A 25,065-nucleotide genomic window follows, 5' to 3' on the forward strand; every position below is an offset into this window, starting at 1 on the left:
AATTTTATGTATTAACTTTCATTACTTTAAATATTTCTTTTAATTCATAGTAAATATTCAATTTTTATGGACAAAATTTGAATTGCATGATACAAAACTCTATGAAAATTGTTTGGTCTGGTTCTGTTTTTCAATTTACAAGTTAATTTGGGATAATTAAAAAAAATAGTCAGGATATTAAAAAAAATTCCAAAAAACAACATCGATTTTTAGCTGCATACCAACATTGATTTTACCAAAAAATCGATGTTGTTATTGACTAACAACATCAGTTTTAAAAAAAACCGATGCTGTCTCTTAAAAGCAACATCGGTAAAAATCGATGTTATCAGTCAATGACAACATCAATTTTACTAAAAATTGATGTTTTTGATTGACAACATCGGTTATTATAGAAACTAATGTTGTTTTGTACATATTTTACTTTTTTTGTTATTTCTTACTATACGACATTGATTTTCATTGATTTTTTAGAAAATCGATGTTGCATAGTTTAGTTTAATATTGGTTTTTGGAAACTGATGTTAACGTTCATACTTTTAATGTCGGTAGTTTCAACATCGGTTAATAACTGATGTTGAAAGTCCTTAATAACCGATGTTAAAAACCTATTTTCTAGTAGTGTTAATGCAGCAATAGAGGAACCTTGATAGACTTATAGTGATGCAAATTGTGATGGTGGTTGTAAGTAGCATCTCTTGGTAGCATTTGTGGGCCAAAGATGACAAAAATGGAGGAGCACTTGGCTTTGCAACATGAGAGGAAGAAGGGTAGACTCAATGGAGAGTGCTTTGGAACCATGCAATATTCTAAGTGCACGTTTAGATTAAAGTTTGCAAAAGTATCCCAAATGTTGCTTCTCTGAAGTTGAGTTTACAAGCAAAAATTTACTCTCAAATATATTTTTGGGAAGCAACCACACATGATCCAAAACTCATTTTCCTCTCAAACATACTTTTGGATCCTCCCATTGAAATCCAAACACACCCTAAAATTTTAATAGGAGTTCTTCAAAATGTTTTTAACCATTTGTTTTACATGTTTTATTTAGAAGAACTCCTATTAAAATTTTGATAGAAGTAATGAAAAAGAAAGCACAAATGATGAAAGGCTCGAGGATGTTGCACCTTACTAATCACACCTACGTCTATTGCCTGTGATCACCTAATTTACTTTTTATTAAGGTTTGATATCATATAATTAGTTTTATAAAAATAATTATTATTTTAAATTTAAATTATTCTATATTAATTCTAGATATATATTTTTAATTTTTACACATGTAACAATCACCTGATAACCTTCAGCTGGCACGACATCACTAAAAGTGCTACATAGACATGTACATGAAGGTTAACGGGAATGAGTTAACAATATGATCAATTCGTCATATTTTTTTTTAGATTTGAAAGACTAAATTTGAATTTTTTTTATCTTTCAGGAACTAATTTATTATTATCACACACTTTTAAAGACCAAAATGAACATTTACTCATAAAAGGAATTGATAAGTAATTATTTACACAACTTATTCTTTTTTTAAAAATAAAATAAAACAATGTATTAAGGATTGTCAAGAAAAGTATATAAATAACAATTCAATATATATTTTGTAATATTACTTAATTAATTTTATTAAAAGATTTAAATGTTATTTTATTAATACTGGTTCAACTATGGTCCAACCACGACTTAACTATTATACCTTGAACTAGTGCTTTAATCGGTTTAATGACCAATTCAATTTTAAAAACATTAGTCTTTTGAGAAAGAGTTGAATGAGTTATTTTTCAACTAGATATCAAAATGTCTTTTTATTTTAAAAATTGAGTTTAAATGTTTCAAAAATAGGTTAAATATCAATTCAGTCTCATTTTAATCGTATATATTTTGCTTTGAAATTTACATTTGAAATTAAAAATAAAAAATTTACAAAAACTTCCAACTTTTATTTATAAAAAAATATTTAATTCTCTCATATTTTTTACTAGTAGTAACATTTTATTACTAGCATTGACATCAACTATAAATCACCAATCCTTCTTCAATTATAAGATTAAAAAAATGTCAACCATATGGACCAAAAAAGCCTAAACTAACTTAACTAAGAGCATAACCTTCCTTTTCTCGCACCACTATTTCTATCCTTCAAACCGAAGAATAGTTGACTACGAAAAAAGGTCTTCGCAATATCTAGATTACGTGTATTGGGCAATTTATAATTTTTAATAAAAAATAGTGTGAATTCTCAAACTTCCAAAAACATCTCAAGGCACCATTTTGCAAGCAAAGATAAACATATCGAATGTCATTACTAGTTTAATTCTCAAGAAGACTTATATCTAATTGTTCGAAGTTAAATCATTAATTTTTTTTAGAGAATTTAAATCATTAGAGCATATTTGGTCTTGCCAAAACTATATAGGAACTACGTCAAGGCAGAACAAGTTACTAATTTCTGCGTTATTTACTTGATTTCACGTGATTTTTTGGGCTCTTATCAAATATCAATGTGTAGCCTAGCACATACTATATTACTAGTTGACCAGAATTATAAAAGTTAAATTAAACGCTTTTATATTAAATATTTTCAGGAATTCATTTCTATTGTCATTCCCTAAGTTACACTTGGGCAGACAAAAACATTTTTTATACTGTAAATTTTGATAAAGATAATTTGATATTTGACCTTTTTCTGTTGACTTAATTTGTAAACCCTAAAAAATTTGTAGGGACACTATACGATGCTTGTTTGGTGTTTTGATGTTCCTAAACACCCACCTGAAAGGTCATCCTCATACTGCTTGCATCAGTTTACAATAAGCATACAAACAGGACCCAAGGAAGCCAAGTACTTGACCAAGAATATTGAACTGTGAACAAAAACATAAGACAAAGAAGTTTAATGAAAAATAGTGAAAATAAATGCTACACCCATCAAGAAATTCAAGATTCCAAAGGAATTATTTGTCTTACCAAGTCATATGGAAGTCCTCCGAATAATAACCAACCAATACCACTTGTGAAAACATCCTGGACCAAACGTACAGATTAGGAAACAGTATAATAGTTAGGAATCTTTTTTTTAAGGAAAGTATTGTTAGGAATCTTGAGAAGCGACAAATTTTATTTTTCACAGATTAACAATATTAATTCTCCTTCCACAGTTAAATATAAGAAAAAATAATTAATTTAACATTAATTAAGAAAATCATTTAATAAGGATTAGAGTAATAATCTTATAGTTGGAGAAGGTGCATAAGGATTAGAGTGATAAGCAATTCTAACATGATATACTAATTAGTAATATTTGTGGATAAAAAAATTTAAAAATAAGTTAACATTTTTTAATCTTACTAACTTCAATTTTTTAAATACCTTTTATTAGAATTCAATATCATTGATAAAAAGAAAATTCATTACATATAGAATTGGTATTAAATAAAAAATGTTTTAGGAATAACATAATTAAATAAAATAAAATAATTTTGTTTTGTTTGTATTTAAGTTTATCATATATAACATTTTGTTTTTACTTATAATTGAATTCAGATAGTACACATAAGAGTATCGTACATCACTATGCAAGGAGAACAAAATGGTTTTCACTTGTGAACTAACGATTGGTTTTGTCAGCAAAATCTTTAGGTAATTTTGATAATTCAGGAATGGAAAAATGGGTAAAGACATTACTAACCTTTAAGTTACCACAGATTGCCTGTGTAAGTGCCGAGTTGATAGTTGTATTCAAAACTACGATGTAGTTTATAAAGAAAGTAAAAGCGCAGGAAAGAAGCATCACAACCTGCCCAAGATTCCAATGGAGCAAATCATATAATGCCTCTAAATTATCAATTGACAGATATAATAATGACAATGACGTTATATAATCAAGAAATGCATGACACAAGCATATGCTACAGTTCTAATAAATTGAAAACCTGATGAATAGTGGATAATCAGAAAATACATCAGGGCATTCAAGTTACACTCAATAAGATATTGATGAAATTTTTAATATTGGGAGATGCACCACAGCTTAATATATTATGTGCACTATCATAAGCATTTACAGCATAAACTTACCAGAAATATTATGGTATGAGTACAATTTTAGATGGAAAAATTTAAAATATGTTATGATATTCTACTTCTATCAGATGAGAAATATCTCTAAAAACAAACAGATTAGAAAATAATTTTTATGAAACTGATTACACTACTTGTTCAAAACACTAACCACAAAATGATATGTCATGCCAAGTTTTTTATGGAAGTATCAGAATTCAATTTGTGCATGAAGTTTAGAAAACAAATTAGAAGCACCTGAAATCCACGGGAAAAGAAGTATGGAAAGTTTAGTGTTGCTTGGAGATCTCCTCTGAGTAAGGACCAGAGAAACAAGATTGGTCCACAAATCACCACTAAATAGAAAATTAAAGAGTTAAGAAGAGTACAATTAATATGCTATGATCAGATGACATTAATTGGAAATTAAACAGAACTTCAAGATCACTAAATCTTACCATTGCACCATACAATACCAAAAATATTGAGGCCGCTGGATTTACCTAAGAAAAGTTGTAAATGTGCCAATATTCAATGAAGAATGCCTAAAGTAATCAAAAGAATGAGACAGAACAAGGAAATGATGAAATCTTACCAACACGAGAAACAGAAGCCAGGTATACTGCCTTACACATGTTTTCTACAAATACAACTGAATAGGAAAAAGCATCAAATGCCAAGTCACGAGCTCCAGCAACAAAAGCACCGGCTATGATTATCCCAACACTGATGAATCATTTAGTCCGTTAGGCAAAGAAACATAATCGCTCTAAAACTAACATATCTAGCTCAAAAAGTAACAAAAACTAACAACTAACGTTGATCAATAAAAAATGGCTCAAAAAATGAATGTAGGAAAAGAGTTAAAGGCATGACACGACCTATTTGCTCAAATATATCATGTTCTTGTTATGCATATAGCCCTCATCTCCATCATCAAATTAATCAATTAATTGATATAATATGTATAAAATAGCAGGGAGAAGAATTATATATGTAGACTCTAATTATATTTTGAAAAAATAATGTACATTACTTGTATTATGCATATCAAAGTTCACTTTTGGTCCATCTCTTAAATATTTGGATAAAATTTAGGTGCAACTCCTTCGGAAGAAACTGCATCAAAATTTTGTAATTGTTATTTTGGTTCCTCTTGATGGAAAATTATAAAATATTGAGGGATAAATACCAGGAAGATTTACACTAATGAGTCATAGGTAATCATACAAGTGAATATGATATTACACCTTAACTCAAAACCTTAACGCTCATGTTTATAGGTCTTCTCTCTGTTCAACTTTTCATTTTTACTCGATATGAAACTTCATCTCACAGTAAACGACAATTTTCCTCTCACTCCACACTTAGACTCCAACAATTCCCATGAACCTATTGACAATATAAATCTTTTATTAACCTTGAGAGGATTACTGCTCACTTTCTAGAGGACTGTTTAAAGCAACGTGGCTAAGGGAAAAACAGTTTCTTACCTTCATCCCTAACCATTAGATTTTATCGATGTATAATTTTCCACCACCTCTTAGATATAGTAACATGTCCAGAACAAATAAAACAGAATGCCATTCTCCTGGGTTCGAATAATTATCGTAAATGATCCAAGTTTAAGCACTGGATAAGAATAGTGAGAGTCGCATGCATACCTTCCAACAACAAATCTTGAATGTGTCTGCCCTGACAGAAAATACTCCATAACCATTGTGAAGGCGACAACAGTTCGCCTGAGGGTGGTGTACATGGGAATGTTTATACCGCGCACTGCTTCCATGGTCACTACCTATCATCAAATAGAAAATGGTTGTAGAAAACTCATGTCCTTCTATTGTCAAGGAAAAAAGGCTCAAAATGCTTACAACTTACAAGTACTTACCATAAAAAGCAAATAAGTTAAAGCAAGAGGAAGTGTCTGGGCTAATGTCCTATAGGACACAAATATTATTGTATTCTTAGAACTGCTCAGCGATTCACCAGCTGTGAAAGAAATTATCTTCAAGGATCTCAACACGTAGAGAATAATAAATGCAAACACCATCTGAAACCAACATGAAACATAACTTTTCAGCATGATAAGCAACTTTTGAGAAAAATATTAATTTTAAGCATTAGCTCTAGGAGATAGTAAAAAATCATCTTGAAAAAAGAACTACCTGAGCAAGTGTGATGACATTTGCAAATGGGAAATTGTAAGAGGAGAGGGCTGCTTTGTTGAACATGACCAAGAGAACTGTAGAACAATCAATCATTACAATGTCCCATTAATATCTATACAACAAAATTTCAACCAGGAACATATTGAAAGGTTTAAATGTTTTTAATCCCTATAATATACTTGTTTTATGCTTTTAGTTTTTTAAAATTATTTTTATGATTTTATTCCTTATAATATGTTTATTTTATGTTTTTATTCCCTATAAAATTACAAACTTTTGATATTGATCCTTCTTAAATTAGAATATATTTATTTTAGGTCCTATGCCAAGTCTATTTCCAATAGATTGCTGACATCCACGAGTGAAAAGTGATAGGAACTAAAACCATAAAATAAAATTTTACAGAGACCAAAACCATAAAAAAATTCATGGGGACCAAAAGTATAAAATGAGTATATTACATGAACTAGAAACATGTTTAAGCCCATATTGAAAATAACAAACAAAAAATATCAGTTCTTTTATAAATTTGCAATTGCAACACATAAAGAAATAAGAGACCAGACAGAGGGCAAAATGCCATCCTGGAGATCGATGGACAACTTTATCAACATAAAAGTTATAACTTTTCAAAGTATATAATCTTTCTGCAATAAAAGTTGTAATCAAGCTTCAGTAAAAGATTAGGAAGAGCAATACTAGCTAAGAATACCACATTAGTTAGGAATATGGTCAAAATACTTTAATATGAATTGGACAAACTTCTTTCTTTAAGCTAGTTTTTAGGAGTGAATTAGGCTTAGTTCATTTCTAATATCTCTGTTTGGTCGTTTCCAGTTTCAATGGTTATGTTCTTGATCCTGTTTAGCTCTAAATAACATGTTCTATTTAATTTCAAATAGACACCTATGTGGATTGCTGTGTTTTTGGCCAATATTTATAGTCTATTCACCTCAAGTTTTGTTTTACTTGCCTTTGATCAATTATAAGGGTCTCGTCAATTTCACATTTGTATCTCATCAATTTCACATTTGTATCTCATTTAGTTGTGTTCTCTATCCTACAGTGTTTTACACGTGTATTAATTACTACCAAGTTTACAAAGTCTTTTGTATTTTTAGTTTAGACTTATTTTTATTTGTTAATTCGGCTTAATTTTAGCCAGCATAAGTTTCAATTAAAGGTAGAATTTTAGAAAATGATTCCTATGTGTTTAGAGTCTTAAACTTAAAGAATGTTTTTGATCTGTGCTTTCTCAGTTTATACTTGTCCTGAAATATTTGTATGATTAATGACCGAACTAGAAGTTTTTACCTGGAGATACCGAGTTCTTTAGATGAGAGGTAAATTTTAATTTTGTATGCGTACACACATAAACAAAAAAAAAAAAAACCCTGTATTACGCATATTTCTTTCTTTCAAAGAAAGATAAAAAAACATGGAAGAAAAGAATATACAAAGAGGAAAAAGACTTTTCTCACAAGAAGACAACAAAGAAATCACCTTGAACCTGTGATTGGGTCACTTAACAACCAACACATAGTACTCTTTCAAGATCTTATCTTCTTTATGAAAGAAGCCATGCTCAACAACTAACAAGGAGAAACTGATAGAATAGCATATTCTTCAAAAAAAAAAAATCCCAAACAATTTATTCCACAGAAAAATTACTATAGAGTACGAATCCCAATTTCTGAACTAGAATAGCACACATTATACACGTGGTGAGAAACAAAGCAGTGAGATCATGTCCAAACAAAAAAGTTGAAAGGGATGAAGAATTCTCAACTAGTTCTTAATTTTACAAGAAAGTAATTTATTTTAGTTATTTTTAAAATTAAAAGACTGATGAAGAATTGTTAGAATTTTGCTTGACTCATAATTTGGTAATTTATCTTTGTTTGCCTTCAAAGATATCGACAACCAGCCAAAGTAGTAAAAGCCACAGGGGCTGTCACAGTACTATATCATGTTCGCACCCGCCAAAATACTTTCCACCATATTAATGATAAGCTTTGAAAAAACCTCATGACAGAACATTGACAAAGGAATCAACCTCAAACTCTAAGAAAACCACAATCTAGTCGGAAAATTGAAATATGGGGAAAAAAATTTAGAAATTAGATTTTCATTTAATTCAACTATAAAAATTAACTCATAAAATAAGTATTACCCCACTTATATATTTTATTTTGATATTAGTTAATGTAAGACTTTATTTTTTTCAATAAAAACTTATGTAAATCTAGGGGATGATCCTCTCCACCAAAAAAAGTAATCTTCTCTACACACTTTATAACATTGGATTACCCAAGTGCTTTTCTCTAATTTCTTTCTACTATCTCTATGTTACCAAAACAAAAAACATAATTATATTTGAACACTTTTAAATCCTAAATACTTCATTAAAAACTTTAATTTCTTTTTATCTTTTTTTTTTATTATATTACATCAACAATTAAATCAAAAAATTATTTTTTCTCTCCATATTTCTCTTAAGATGTAAACATCAAAGAGATACTTAAACAATCATTTTTCAAACTCTACTATTATTTATATTTTTATAACTTTTTTACAAGACTTATATTATTTATATATACAACAATTTTCTATAATACTTTTATAATATTATTTCTCTTTCTCTTTTCATTGCATCAACTATCTTTTTGTTTACACTTCTTGTTTTTCGTGTCTTTTATACATAGAGAAAATAAAGATTCACTTATTCTAAGAATAATCATTTTATCTTCATTATTTATTTTATTAAAATATAATGATTAAGATTAAGTATTCATTTTAATTATTAAATTTTAAGAAAATGAAAAATAATCCTAAAATAGTTACTTTTAAAATAAGTAAATCTCCTCTCATATATATATATATATAAAATTGTTTTTAATTTGGTTGGACATAAACATAAAAGAGAGAAAAATGTGAATAAGATAGAAATATATAGAATTGAAATTCACTCATAACTCACATCTAATAGATGGAAAAAAAAAGATAATTTAAAAAAAACTATTGATAGATTTTAAGATAAGTTTTATGAGTAACTAAGGCACGTCACACTTGTAGCCACTGTGCCATAGCACCGCGCATGTCGATCGACCCGTCCCTGTGAGCCAAAAACTAAGGCACAGTCACATACCCTTATGCACGCGCGACAACAATTGACCCTCGTGGGGTCACTTCATCAAAAAGGAGAAGGAAGGAAGCAAAATGAAGCCTAGGGAGAAGTAAACCCTTATAACATCATAATCCCAATCAACTTCTCAATGAACTATCATTCAATCCACCAATAACCATTTTGATATAACTGGTCATAATTTGTATTTATTAATCAACAAATATAAAATTTGAATTTTGATTGAATTTTAAATATAAAATAAATTATGTTTAAAAATAAATTTTCTTTTTATATATATTTGAATTAATAATCACTTTATCACGACAACTATTTCATATCAATCTCATGTTAAAAAAACTCTCATTCAATACTAAAAAAAAAACTCCCATTCAATAATGTCAATTACTAGGGCCTCAATTGTGCATTCCTGAAGTTGACACTTGTAAATTTTGTTTAATGGAGCACTCCTTACCATGATACGGACTTCATCATTCATTCCACTGTTAACTTTTTTCTCGTATCATTATCATAACAGTTTATGGATCACATCCTATAAGCAGACAAATTCCCTACTGTTTATCATATACTATATTGTAATAATATTTGAGTGCTTCATGCCAATCCTAAAATATTTCATTTCACATGAGAAATGGTCCCCACCCACCTGCTTATTTTCAACGAGCTAATATATAACTCGAGACATTGTTTCGGTAGACCATCTCATAGGTGATTCATATATAAATTATTAATAATGACTTTTAGATTAATCTGATATTCACAGTACTAAGGTGTATTTTCTTTATAATAGTATTGTCTATTTTTTTCTCCCGCCAATGAAGATGATTTCTAATGGCAACTTTTCATGTTTTTAAATCTTTTTCTCCTTCCAAAACCAAAAAATGTTATGAGACAATCACCATGGACCATCGCATCGAGATCAATCATCATTGAACAAATCCAACAACAACGTTTTCCTCCAAATATAAACTCCCTTGAACCCCGTTGCACACAAACCACTAGCTCGCCACACACAACCACCATTCAACAAAACGCAATGACATCAAATAAGCAACACAAACACACAGTTCCATCAATGAAAATAGATAGATAAACAAATAAAGAGAAATTTCATTATTAGTTAATAGGAACTGAGATGAAAGTAGATCTGGCGCACTGGATCTAGGCTCCGACGAACTCAACGATGTTGTAGATCTGGTGCGTCTGCGTCGTGAACCATGGATTCCGATGTGTCAGGTTCTTATCCCTCACAATGGTTGTTCAAATCGTGATATGGTGTCATGGTTCTAGGCTCCAACGAACTCGACGACGTCATGGATCTGGTGCGGGTGCACCATGGATTTCGAAGCGTCAGACGTGAATCTCTCGCAGCAATTGTTCAAATCGCAAAAGTCATGATGATGGTGCGGATTTGTTGTCGTGAATCTGGTGCGGCTTTCATGAAGTTGATGACGTTGCGGATTTGGTGTGGCACGTACGAGAGGAATGAGAGATCGCAACAATTGGGGAAGCAAATCTAGGGAGGGAGGGGAAGAAGAGAAAGAAGGAAAGAAAAAAAACGCATCGTACGTTGTCGCCGATAATCGCCTCCACAGCAGCGTGTAGTGGCTAACAGAGCAGACCGAAAATAAGCTTGTATCGAGTGGGAGAGGTGTAGGATGAGAGGATAAAATTAGATCAATCTGATGATAAATAATAGTGGTTCATTATACAACACTTGTTTGGGTGATTCACCCTAGAATTCGCCACAACTTGATCTAATTCTTAAAAAGTTCACATCTATATATGTAAATTAGTCTCTAATGGTGATAAGTTTATCCTATGTCATCAACATGTAAATTATTTTATCTTTTAGAATCAAATAGTTGCACGATCACCCAATAATAAACGAGATTTAAAGAAAATTTTAAGAGAATTTTTTTACTTTTTAAATTTTAAATATGTTGGATTTTTTTTCTAACATATGATTTTTTTTATCAATGTCTATATGAGGCATTTTTTACTTTTTAAATACTAATAAAAACATTTTTTTATTGGTGGACTTAAAGCGTAAGCTTTACTGCATCACCTTTGACCATTCATGATTAGTTTCATATTAATTCTATTTTGAATTATTGTTTGACTTTTTTAGTATTGATTTTTTCAAATTGATGCATCAAAACAATTTATGTATGACATTCTATAGCACTGGTTAATAAATATCTTACATTATGGGTTTAGAATCTAATTTGACTCTGATCCAACAAAACCGACTATTGAAGTGAGGGTTTGACCTCATTTATCCTATTTTAATCTTATCACTATTCAAGACTTAAATTTTTTTTCCAATAGAACACCAAAATGCCATTTCCTTGACATTATTTCACTCCCTTCTTTGGTGCCAGATTAAGTAACTAGGTAACCCAACACTAACTACATATTATCAAATTAATTATTTATACTGTTGAAGAAGTTATAAGATTAACATAATGGTTGAAGAAAAAAAAAGATCATGAAAATATTATGGGTTTAAATCTCTCTTACTAAGATTCTAACAAAACTGATAATTAATATTTGCAATTAAAGTAAAATCATTTAGCCTTTTGATATTTGCACAGGATGATTTGTCAAACTTAATCATTTTCAGATGCCCATTTGAAAATTTTCAAATCATCTAACACTTGTTCAGCCAATATAGAAAGAAAAAAGCAATTATCTGATGAGTTGTATAATTACATCAGGTTGAATTACGTAACAGACGAGATGGGTAATTAAGAAACTTAAAAAACTGAAAGTTTTACACAATACACGCCTAAAAATATTAAATAGTAATGTACGTAACAAAGAAAATATTATGAAGTTAATTAAAGTAAAAAAAAAAAGAAGAAAAAAACGAACCCGAAGAGGCCATATATGATAAGGCAGCGAAGACTCCTCTTCTTGTCATGGCTGAAACTTTTCGTTGTCTTTCATCCCTCTGATTGCGATCATCAGAGAGTGGCAGCCTTAAATTCTTCTCAGACTCCATTAATGGCGTTAACTTTCACGTACCGCCACTGATCTATTTTTTCTTTTCTGTTGCCTGATGAGAAATTGAGGCGACAAATGTTATTTTATAGATAGAAAAGGAAAGAGGAGAGAGAGAGAGATAAAGGACGTAAGAAGAAGTGATATTTTAAGCATGATCCTGGCTGATTTTTTACCTTGTGTATAAGAGAAAGTGACAAAACAAAATCGCCAAGATTGAGTCATATAAGGTTTATTTGGTCAACATGACAACATTGAGTCATAAATGTAACTGTTCAAGTACATCTGTTTTTCCTTATTTTTCTTTAATACATAAATCAGAAGTACCTGAAAACAACAAATTTTATTTATGATAGGAACACTTTATAGTATATATATGAAAAAACAATGTCTTTTGCCCCCTCCACCCCCCAAAAAGAAACTCTAGAAAGAGAAAAAACACTTTTTTATATATGAAACTTGAGTTCAATTAATTCTTCTACTTACATTAACTCTTTTGTAGTGAATCCGACGGATTCGAGGCTGAAATTTTTTTCATTTATTAAATGTCTAATTTTCAATAAATAATCATTTTTAAAAAATTATTATTTATACACAAAATTAAAATTAGTTTTTACATTAAATGATAACAACATTACAACTAATTTTATACAATTTTATATTAACTATCACTTTAAACAGTATACTAAAACAACAAATATAACTAATTTTACATTAATTAATTTTAACTATTATTATAATAAGAGACGGATCTAGAGGAAGGCCGGAGAACAAGTGCCCCCTCCCTTGAAACTATTTAAATTAATTACTTTAAAACTATATAAAATTAATTTTGTGTGTTATTATTATAATAATGATTAAGATTAATTAGTGTAAAAATTATATAAAATTAATTATATTTATTTTTTTATTGTAGTATATAAAGTGATAACTAGTGTAAAATTATATAAAATTAGCTATGTGCTTGTTGTTATTATCATTTAATATAAAAAAAATTCAATTTTGTGTAAAATAGTAATTTTTTTAAAAAATATTATTGATTGAAAGTTAGACATATAAACAATTATAAAGATTTTTTTTCAGCCTCTCACTTATATACAAGTTATCTGAATCCATCAATGATTATAATAACAACATGCAAAATTAATTTCATATAATGCAAAATTAATTTATATATATATATATATATATATATATATATATATATATATATATATATATATATATATATATAGTTTCAAGGGAGGAGGGGCTGCCCCCTCTAGATCTGTCTATGCACTTTTTGGTAGAATTTTTTTCTTTTATTTTCCTTATGATACAGTATTTATCATCTTTATTAATTATTAATTTTCATCGAAATTTTTTGTTAATCATCCATCTTTATTAAAAAAATTTAACGGACTACTTTTAATATGACTTTCTTTTTAATCACAATTTTTTAATAGACAAAAGTGAATCTGATATCTTATTTAAAATATTCAACTCTAGTACTAGTTTGAGACCAATTGATATATAAGTACGTACTAATTAATTGCTAAATAAAATACAAATAGAACAATGAGAAAAAAAATACCATGTTTACCGAACAAATATTCCACCGGAAAAGTCACGCGAATCTCGTTTATTTAAAGGAAATAATTAATGTTTCCGATTCTATAAAATTACTATGATCAATACTGAAAAAAAAATACTGTGTTATCCAAATAAATCTCGACGTTATGTGCATTTTATTTGACAAACTGATCAACCAAATCTTTTTTGTAATAGGACGTGCGTGAACAAATTAGCAAATAATTTAGTTAAAAATTGAAAAAAAGGAGTTGAAAAACTAGCTAAAACTTAAAAGTTCAAAGTTGATAAGTTAACTGGTTGAATTCGGGAGATACAAGGTTTCTAGTTACAATAATGTTTTTTTATATATATATAAAATGACATTTTTAACTAATATTTTTAAATTAAAACTAAATTAAAATTCAATCAGCACATGTCATAACCACATATATGCTTATACGGATGACAATATATAGGATGTGGCTAACATATTATAGTATCCATTCCCATACCTAAATTTTTTTAAAGAAAAATTGTATTTTAAAATACTATAATAATAAAATTGAAACTCATTGAAAAATATTTTATAAAAGATAATCATAAAACATCACAAAAATTAAAGTCGTATTCAAAGAATAAAATTGGTAATACAAATTTAATTTTAAAGTGTTACTTTTGTGACATAATCAACTTCTTATTTAAATAGTTTTATGAACATAATATTAACGCACGAACATTTTAAGAAAGAAATATTATATCATCTTATTATTTATTATTATACAACTATGATAGTCTTTAAATTCTATTTATATAATAAAATAAAAAGAATTAATATTTAAAATCTATATTCAAGCCATGCGTGTCAATATGTATGACATATCTATATATATTATGTAAAAGAATAGGTCATCGAAAAGATAAAATTGGACATTGTAATATGTTGACAACTATTCAAATTTAAGGTCATTTTTGTCTTTTCATTCTTTTTAAAATCCTCATTTCCTTCGCTCTCTTTCGTACTCCTTCACACTCTCATTTCCGCTTTTTAGCTTGGCTGCCTCTTCCTTTCTTTGTTCTTCTATTCTCTTGTCTTCCGATTCGCATTTGGATTGTGTAGGTAGAACACAACCGGCCACAAGAAAGTCACCATCTTTGGGGTTCTCGGTGCCTTCACTATTACTTGCAGGTCTACTTTTATTTTTCACTTTTTAACTTTCAATCTTCAACTTTTAACCAGAAAATAATCTAAAACAGATTCCTGGGTACTTGAGATTCAACATTTTTACCCCCAAAGTTTCAACATTTTTACAAGCACAAGTCTTCTATCTACTCTCTCTTAGTTTGTATTATTTTTCAGTTTTGTTTAATTATTGTTATTATTATTATTATGTAGGCTTTAGCCGAAGACCCTTTTTTATGCTGTGATGACGGGAGTGAACGCTGGGATTTCCTGTGTCTTATAAAGATGTCCAGTCTAGGTGAGCTTTATGCTTCAAATATGAGTTTTGAAAAGTTTTTACCCTTTTGATTGTTATCTCATATGCTAAGGCACTGGCTCCTTGGTTCATATATTTACTTAATTAATGTTTTTTACTTTTATTTTCAGGATGTTGACACATAAGCTTGCTAGCCTGGGTTTGTTTTTTTGTCTTTTCAAATATTTTAGCGTTTCGATATAATAATGTCAAGAAGTGAAGGCCACCAATATAAATGAAACTCAACGCTCAGTTTAAGCCCCTTCGCCACCTTATTTCCAGAAACATCTTCAATCAATCTCCCCTCCTATAACGATCTCTAAATAAAGGTTTGCGATTAATTACCCTTTTCCATTCTCAACTCTCGATTTCTATTATGAAACCATATTTTGTGTTCTTTTATAGTTTCTTCGTTTGTTTTCTAATCAGAAAATAAATAAAAAGGATTAAGGATGAAAACTTGGGAATTATTGTTCTGAAACCATACTTTTTGTTCTTCTATGGTTTCTTCGTTTGTTTTCTAATAAGAAAATAAATAAAAAGGATTAAGGAAGAAAACTTGGGAATTATTGATAACTCCCTAAAAGGTTTAATTTTTATTTTCTGGGTAATGTTGGAATCGTTTGCAGTTTGAAGCAGAGAAAATATTTTTTGGGTTCTCTCTTACGTAGTGAATGAAGTGGTTGTCAATGGTCTTGCCAACAAGTGTGTGGTTCAGTCACTTTTTTAAATTTTATTTTGATCCATGCGTTTGATTTTTGAGGTTGTAAGCTTCCTTCTCTAGCTTAATCTAAAGAGGTTTGAAATGTTTGTTGTGTAACAACTCACCTCGTCGCTATGATATCACTAACTATAAAATGTGACATTTCCATTTTAAGTGAAAGCTCCATTAATTTGATTATGAAAATGATGGTAAATTTTTCACGATATACATCCATCAAACAACACACAAACATATGAATATATATATATATATATATATATATATATATATATATATATATATATATATATATATATATATATAAAATCACTATACATTATTCAAATGTCAAAACATAATTCAATTTTCGCATATATCTAAACCTGGGACTTACATGCCCAATAAAAAAGAGTCAAGGAACCAACTAAGGAAGAGTTGATAACAAAACACAACTCTCCCCCAAAATAAATTCCAACGTTACATGTCGACTTTACAACTCCAACAAAAGACTCCCCTCTAAGTCACCAATTGCTGCTCATCTGCTCCCACGAACGAAAGTTTGAGATCATCATAGGCACCAACCATACGGTACAAAAATTGCAAGGATGAGTTTATTATAAAAGATCCACAAACACCAAATGACAATGATTAGCAAGAAAACAATAACAATAACCACAATCATTCTCAATAATCCATTAGTTCAACATACACTTAACAAACTAGTCATCAACTTTTCAACAATTCAAGTCAATTATGCTCAGAATGATGCATGCACCTAACTCAACTTTAAAATGTAATGTGATACCACATGACACTCTCACTTAGGAAAACTAGGCAGCAAGTGTCGAGATCACCTTATCGTGCACAGGTAACTCGCCCCCCTATGGTGATAAACCCGATTTTCAAGGATGTTCTAAACCAGTTGACATGCCCCCAAGTACAAGTATTTTTCTTCATGAAAAACTATGAGTACTTACAGATAAAGTTTATACAATTTCCATGCAATATGAAGTATGAAACATGAGCATCATCAATGCACTGACCATGGATAGTTAAAGATTCTAAGTCATCTCCTTCTTTCTCCAGGGATACTTAAAACTATTTAAACACTCTATTTCTGCCTCCAGGGATATCCAACATGGTCACTGCTCCCCCCCATGTACATACACAACATACATAATCTCAATGACATCATCAATATCAATATCATCTCATCTCAATGTCATTATCAACATCAACATCATCTCATCTCAGTATCATTATTAACATCAACATCATCTCATCTCAACATTATCATCAACATTAATATAATCTCATCTCAACATTATCATCAACATTAATATCATCTCACCTCAACATTAATATCATCTCATCTCAATATCATTATCAACATCAAAATCATCTCATCTCAACATTATCATCAACATTAATATCATCTCATCTCAGCATCATCATCAACATCACAAGCAATCACATTCCACATACGTATATATAAATTCATGTCTAGGACTCACATTCCCCAGATCTTCAAGCAACATAAACATCATACAACAACAATCCGTAATATCATGAGACTGATATTTTAAGGAAAATTCTAAATTAAAGAGGAGAACTATGGTATTCAAAACAAACTCTTATGCCCATTTAAAATTTAATAAAGAAGTAAATAGAAGAACAAATATAAAATTTTGGGCAGAGTCTCTTTTGTAATTAAGACTTTTCCCAAAATATTCAATTATTACAACAACATCATTGACAATTTCAATCATCAATAACAAATATATCACATCTCATTAGTAAAAAAACACAGTTTTTCTTGAAAACCAGCATGCACAGGAACATACATACATTCCCATAATTGGATTCCCTGACCCCAACTATGGTATCAAAAGTTGTAAACAAACAATAAACTCCCCTCACCTATCTAAATGTCTTTGTTAGTTCCTTGCGGTGTTGTTCTAAGATCTCTTAGTTTCACGTCCGTTCATCCAAACACAGAACTCTATATACCAGATTGAAGATAATTTAGTATTATTGCAACCTACCCTTCGACGGGAGGGCGAGGCGAAAAGAAAAAGTGTCTTCTCATGAAAAAAATGCGTGGAGCCGCCACCAATGTTTATTAGAGGAAAATTTTAGAAAAACCAAAAAGAAGGTCTGAGAATTTTGAAAATAAGGGTTCGAGAGTTGTTTACGCATGGGGAAGGTATTAGTACCCCTCACACCCATCCCAAGGGACGGTAGCCTTTAATCAAGTGTGCATAACGTGACTTCAAAATTATTTACTTTTTCCTTTTTATATTTTTTAATTTTTTTTGGGGTCGACAAGGGGGTTGTCCTTGCTCCTACGTATCCTTAGGTACGATGAGGAATTCAGACCTACGTAATTCTTTAAGTCTGAATAGTTGTGTGTTAAATTGATTTTTTATGTTTTTTAAAGATTCATTTTAATTGCAAACAAAAAGTCATTTAAGGCGTTGGACCTTGAAACAATGTTTTAAACTTTGAAAAAAGCAGAGAGAGTCATTAAGGCGTTGGACCTTGAAACGATCTCAAGTGATATTTGATAAAAAAAAGTTAGTTATGAGTTGGTTTTATCTTGGTTTTGTTTATTAACTTTCAATCTTTTTAAAGACAACTTTACAACACTAGCGATCGGTTAAGATTGAACTTTACAAAGGAAAAGAGATCGACGATGATAGATGGAGAAGATGAATGTGCACAAAACAACAAGGGGGACCCCTAAGGGTACATAGATCACATTCAATCCTCAAAAATAAGAACTAATCGATGGTCATACGAAGAACACCAAACGAGGAATGACGTAGAGATTGATCACAGTTGTGATTCGACAGCGCCTCGGCTTCATTTCCTCTTCTTTCTTTTTTTTTCTCTCTTAATTCTCTCAATTCCCTCAAGTACTAAACCTTGGAATCTCCCCTTAGCCTCCCTGTCACTCCTATTTATAGGAAAATAGGCACTTGGGACAATGGTAGCTCGCCCAGGCGAGCTGATGCTTACTCCTGAAGTAACTTGCTCGCCTAAGCGAGCTGCAGCTCGCCCAGGTAAGCTGGTTCCTTCACCCTGAAGTAATATGGGGGCCCAGGCGAGCCAGAGGCTAGCCTGGGTGAGCTAGGGTCCAGGGAACTCAATGAAAAGACCCTTTTGCCCCTCTTTTTTTTTGGTATTTTTCGCATTCTTGATCGAAACACTGAATGGTTCCTTGCTTTGCACTGTAACTGACATTCAACACTGTAAGTCAACTAGTAAGGATCAATAGATCAATGAACGATAGTCCCCATATGAAATTAGGGTATGACAGTTGCCTCTCTTTACTTACCTTTTATTGGAAATAAAGGGGAAGTAAAGATAAGGACACTAATTTCCTTTGAGTGATCTTGCTATTCGACCGGGCAACTAGCAAAAACCAAGGAAGTGAAACTAAAAAAACATGAGGACATTGAAGTTTTATGAAACATAAAATGGAGGACATTGAAGTCTTGTAGAGCGGAAGACATTTGAAGTTCTTTTTTTTTATTTCAAAGCATAGAAACAAAGGACGTTGAGTCCTAAGAAGCACAAAGACAAGGACATTGAGTCCTATAAAAGACAGAAGATGTTGAAGTCTTATAAAGTGTAAAAGACAAAAGACATTGAAGTCTTGTAAATGTAAAAGACAAAAGACATTGAAGTCTTTGAAATGTAAATGAAGATATTTGTAGTCGTTGAAAGCATAAATGACTGAAGACATTGAAGTCTTTGAAATGTAAATGACAGAGGACTTTGAGTCCTATGAAAGCATAAAGACAGAGGACTTTGAGTCCCATGAATGATAAAGGCGAGGACTTTGAGTCCTATGAAAGATAAAAGCGGGGACTTTGAGTCCTATGAAAGATAAAAGCGGGGACTTTGAGTCCTGGGAAAGATAAAAGTGAGGACTTTGAGTCCTATGAAAGATAAAGGAGAGGACTTTGAATCCTATGAAAGATAAAAGTGAGGACTTTGAGTCCTGGGAAAGATAAAAGCGAGGACTTTGAGTCCTATGAAAGATAAAGGCGAGGACTTTGAGTCCTATGAAAGATAAAGGCGAGGACTTTGAGTCCTGTGAAAGATAAAAGTGAGGACTTTGAGTCCTATGAAAGATAAAGAAAAGGGCGTTGAGTCCTACGAAACAAGCCAACAGGTACTAGTACCAAAGGGCTTAACCTTATGAGAAAGCAAGAGGTTGACTCTTTGAGAGGGCCTTTCATCCTAAACTCAAAAGATAGGACATAGGATTTGGGAATTGGGTATATAAAGAGAAATCTATGCACTTATAACCTAACATGATTTTTGGGATTCAGATGCATGCAACCTTCATCTTGAAATGCAGTAAAATGTAAAAGGTTTTGAATCATGAAAATTGTGTAATGCTCATGACATTCTTTCCTATTTTTTGTGATTTTGATTTTGATTTGATTTTTTTGCTTTTTTCTTTTTGTGGAAAACATGGATTGATTGTCTCTTTCTAAAAGACGTGATAACTTATGAGACCTCATCCTATCTTTTTTCAAATCTCTTCGGGGACTCCCTCAAAGTGTATGTTTTGTTTGATTTAGTCACTTGACAATTTTGGAGTGACGACAATGGAGCCGTTTGACATTTAATCAATCAACTGAAATATTGATCCTAGGGCTTGTCCCTTTCTTTTTTTTTGTTTAAAACCTTATTCTGCACAACAAGGAAACATAAGGCTTTGGGATCGATCGTGTGCCCCATTGAAGGATGGTAATGGATTGTCACACTTTGGTATGTGACCAAGTGAAACTTTCCTGATTTAAGGTCATAGAGTGATGCCAAGGGTTTGTCGATCCCGTTGAAACTTTATGACATAAGCTGATCACTAAAGAATTTATATTATGAAGCTATCCTTGGATTTGAAAGGAATCCCATAGAGTTTGCATGAGAGACTAACATCAGATGTACCCTACTATCACAATTATCTTTGGGCATCTTCCACGAGCTCCTAGTCAAATGAGTTTTTTTCTCAAATGTGCAAGTGCGAACCTCAGGGTTATATATATATATATATATATATATATATATATATATATATATATATATATATATATATATATAGACACACACACACACACACACACACACAACAATCACAAGCATGTGCGGGTTCCATTCCAGAATCCACACTTAAAAGCAAAATTAGTCATTCCTCGATCCACATGGGCCTTATTGGGCTTGCAATGTGGTCAGGGGTAAGTGATGTGTCATCATTTTCTCCTATTTCTTAACCCTTTTTGTCACCATTTTAATTAATGATTAGCCTTAATTGTCAAATTAATTATGCTGTTTTATCATTTGGGCCTACTGGACTAATTTTGTGTTTTTAATTTAATTTCAGGAGAATTATAAGCAATTGGGCTTGAATCCGGAATTGGGCTTGGGCTTGAAGAGAGCAGACAATTTTATTTTATCAAATCTTATCTTATCTAGATTTTATCTCATCTAGATATTATTTCATCCAATCTTATCTTATCTTATCTACATTTTATTTCATCTAGATTTTATTTTATCAAATCTTATCTTATCTTGTCCAGATTTTATTTTATTTATGGGCTTGAACTTAAAACAAATTTGTAAGCTTTGGGACTGAGAACCTATATAACAGCACCAAGGTTTTAGTTTTAGGAGTTTTTTTCGTTGGGAGAGGAGAATAATTTTAGGTTTTGCAATTCTAGTTTTTACTGTTCATGCATACTATTCACGTAGCAATAAAATTCGTTTTCTGCTTCAATTTGCAATTTCATTTTCTGCTTCAATCTGAAAATTTGTTTTCTACTGATTAATGGAAGGCTAAGTCTCCAGCGTTGTTTTCTCTTGAGGATCAAGCACAACTTTCTTTGAGGTTTTATTATTACTATTGAATTCTGATAAGTTTTTCCTCTTCACCAATTACTCTGTATTTGTTGCTATTAATCCATGCATGCTTAGTGCTTGATTAATTGTCTCTGCGCTTAATTTACATTCATACTTAATGATCAGTTTCATTCATGATTAATTGGTGTATGTGTTGCTTAATCACATAATGACAGCCTTATTTTAAATTTCACTTAGTAATTTAATTTAGGGTTGGATTAAGTGGTTGAACTGATAAAGGATAAATTCTCATAACCTAGGATAAGAGACTTGCTTGTGAATCAAGGGGAAACAACATGTTTTAATTTTATTATTTTCTAATTCAATTTTGCTTACTGTTTAATTTACAAAAACAAACAACCCCCCAATTCGTTACTGTTTTATTACTATATGTTATGAATGTTTGGTTGACCATTGCTTGTTGGGAGACGACCTAGGATCACTTCCTAGATACTACATTTTTAATGTTTATTTGATTCGGGTACGGCCTCGATCAAATTTGGCGCCGTTGCCAAGGAGCAGTGGGCCAAAGGTTCATAATAGTGTTTAGTTGTTTTGTTTTGTGTGGCGTTTTGTTTTGCATTTCAGTCACGTCCCCTGTTTAGCGACTGATTCAGTTGGTGTTTTGCTGTGCACAATGATTAGCGACTGATTTTGAAATTTAATTGGCGATTTTTGTTTTGATAGTTAGAGTTGTTATTTTTGTGTGGTAGTTTATTTTGACCCATATTTTGTGTGAAAAAAATCAGGAGCACTTGGTGTGGCAGTATTTGAGAGAGACAAAAATTTTGGGAACTTGTTTTTAGCAAAACTTAAAACGATCATAACTTTTGCTCTGGGTATCAGAATGACTATTATTATATATGCATTTAGGGTAGAAAAAAATCTCCCATATGGTGGCAACCCGCTTTAGCCGGTTGAGGTCTCCCAAACTCGAAAAATCAGCTGTATACTAAGTTTTTTTTTATTTTTCAAGTATTATTGTCTTATTTTTCTAAACTTTTCTTAAGTAGTTTTCATAGTTAGACTTTGAATTTTTGTTTGAAATTTTTTGTGCTATCTTTTCATGATTTTAGGGTGTTGCTCACAAAATTTCAGCTCATTTGGATATCATTTGACTATAGTTGTAGTTTTACCCTCCCTTGGTGCTTGTCTGAGAACACATTATTTGCTGCATATAGTGCATGACTAGGGGCAATCCAGGTGATTTACAACCCTTTGATCCTGAAATAGATAGAATCTTTCATAGATTAATTAGGCATAGTGTGCATCCTGATCATTCTATACATTTTGAGCATTGTGAGCATTTTGAGCATTCTGAGTATTCTGTTACTGGTGATTCTAAATATTCTGATTTTGAGCATTCAACTACTAATTTTCATACTGAGAACATGGCTCAACCTCCACCTCGTGAGAGGACTCTTAGGGAGATGGCTGCACCTGATTTCACTTATGAAAGCTTGTGCATTCAATATCCTGATGAGGGTGTTCCATATGTTCTCAAGACTGGACTAATACATTTGCTGCCCAAGTTTCATGGTCTTGTAGGTGAAGATCCTCATAAGCATCTTAAGGAGTTCCATATTGTTTGTTCCACCGTGAAGCCCCCTGATGTCCAGGAAGATCATATCTTTCTAAAGGCTTTTCCTCATTCTCTGGAGGGAGTGGCAAAAGATTGGTTGTACTATCTTGCGCCCAGGTCCATTTTCAGCTAGGATGACCTTAAGAGGGTGTTCTTGGAGAAATTCTTCCCTGCATCTAGGACCACTACCATTAGAAAAGACATTTCAGGAATTAGGCAACTTAGTGGAGAAAGCTTGTATGAGTACTGAGAAAGGTTCAAGAAATTGTGTGCAAGCTGTTCTCACCACCAGATTTCTGAGCAACTCCTTCTTCAATATTTCTATGAGGGACTTAGAAACATGGAAAGGAGTATGATTGATGCTGCCAGTGGTGGAGCTCTTGGTGATATGACCCCTGCTGAGGCTAGGAATTTGATTGAGAAGATGGCTTCCAACTCCCAACAATTCAGTACAAGAAATGATGCTATTGTTCTTAGAGGAGTCCATGAGGTGGCCACAGATTCATCTTCATTTACTGAAAATGAAAAGCTTGAAGGAAAACTTGATGCCTTGGTCAACCTAGTAACTCAGCTTGCCATGAATCAGAAATCTACACCTGTTGCAAGAGTCTGTGGTCTATGTTCTTTTGCATATCACCGTACAGATCTATGTCCTTCTTTGCAGTAATCTAGAGTCAATGAGCAACCTGAAGCTTATGCTGCAAACATTTATAATAGACCTCCTCAGTAGCAAAACCAACAATAGCAGAATAATTATGACCTTTCAAGCAATATATACAATCCAGGTTAGAGGAATCATCCAAATCTGAGATGGACAAGTCCTCCACAACAACAACAACAACCTGTCCCTCCTTTTTAGAATGCTGTTGGTCCAAGCAAGCCATATGTTCCTCCTTCAATATAGCAACAGCAACAACAGCAGTCACAACAAAGACAACAAGCAACTGAGGCTCCTCTTCAACCTTCCTTAGAACAGTTAGTGAGGCAAATGACCATTCAGAATATGCAATTTCTGCAAGAGACAAGAGCTTCCATTCAGAGTCTGACAAATTAGATGGGGCAGATGGCTACTCAGTTGAACCAAGCTCAATCCCAAAATTATGAAAAATTGTCTTCACAAACTGTGCAGAATCCGAAAAATGTGAGTGCCATCACCTTGAGGTCTGACAACCAAATTCAAGTGCCACCACTAGTAGCAACACCTACACCTGGAAAAGAGGATGAGATAGTTGCACAAAAGAGAAAGCTTCCTAACAAAAATTTTCATGCAGGTGGACCTTCTTCTAGTAATTTTGACTTATAACAGCCTCTTATCCCTCTTCTATTCCCACCTAGAGCAATTCCAAACAAAAAGATGGAAGAAGCGGAAAAGGAGATCTTGGAGACCTTCTGAAAAGTAGAGATGAACATACCTTTGCTAGATGCCATCAAGCAGATTCCAAGATATGCCA

The 25,065-nt window shown here is 31.5% G+C and overlaps 1 protein-coding gene and 1 non-coding gene across 2 annotated transcripts; both read right to left on the reverse strand.

Annotated features, from left to right (window-relative positions):
• Positions 1–2,560: 2,560 nt before the first annotated feature.
• Positions 2,561–12,520, reverse strand: LOC100794308 (UDP-N-acetylglucosamine transporter UGNT1). Its single transcript, XM_003525860.5, has 10 exons — positions 12,262–12,520; positions 6,237–6,313; positions 5,960–6,121; positions 5,733–5,866; positions 4,664–4,794; positions 4,527–4,571; positions 4,327–4,424; positions 3,698–3,805; positions 2,977–3,033; positions 2,561–2,873 (listed from the first exon to the last, which is right to left on the reverse strand). The coding sequence occupies exons 1-10, from the start codon at positions 12,389–12,391 to the stop codon at positions 2,796–2,798; spliced, it is 1,020 nt and encodes a 339-aa protein (XP_003525908.1). The 5' UTR covers positions 12,392–12,520; the 3' UTR covers positions 2,561–2,795.
• Positions 12,521–23,801: 11,281 nt separating this feature from the next.
• On the reverse strand, positions 23,802–23,908 carry LOC113001988 (small nucleolar RNA R71). Its single transcript, XR_003267519.1, has one exon. It is a non-coding gene; the product is annotated as a small nucleolar RNA R71 (small nucleolar RNA).
• Between the last annotated feature and the right edge of the window lie 1,157 nt (positions 23,909–25,065).

Source organism: Glycine max, chromosome 6 (genome assembly GCF_000004515.6).
Source record: "Glycine max cultivar Williams 82 chromosome 6, Glycine_max_v4.0, whole genome shotgun sequence".
In the NCBI taxonomy this organism is placed as follows: domain Eukaryota; kingdom Viridiplantae; phylum Streptophyta; class Magnoliopsida; order Fabales; family Fabaceae; genus Glycine; species Glycine max.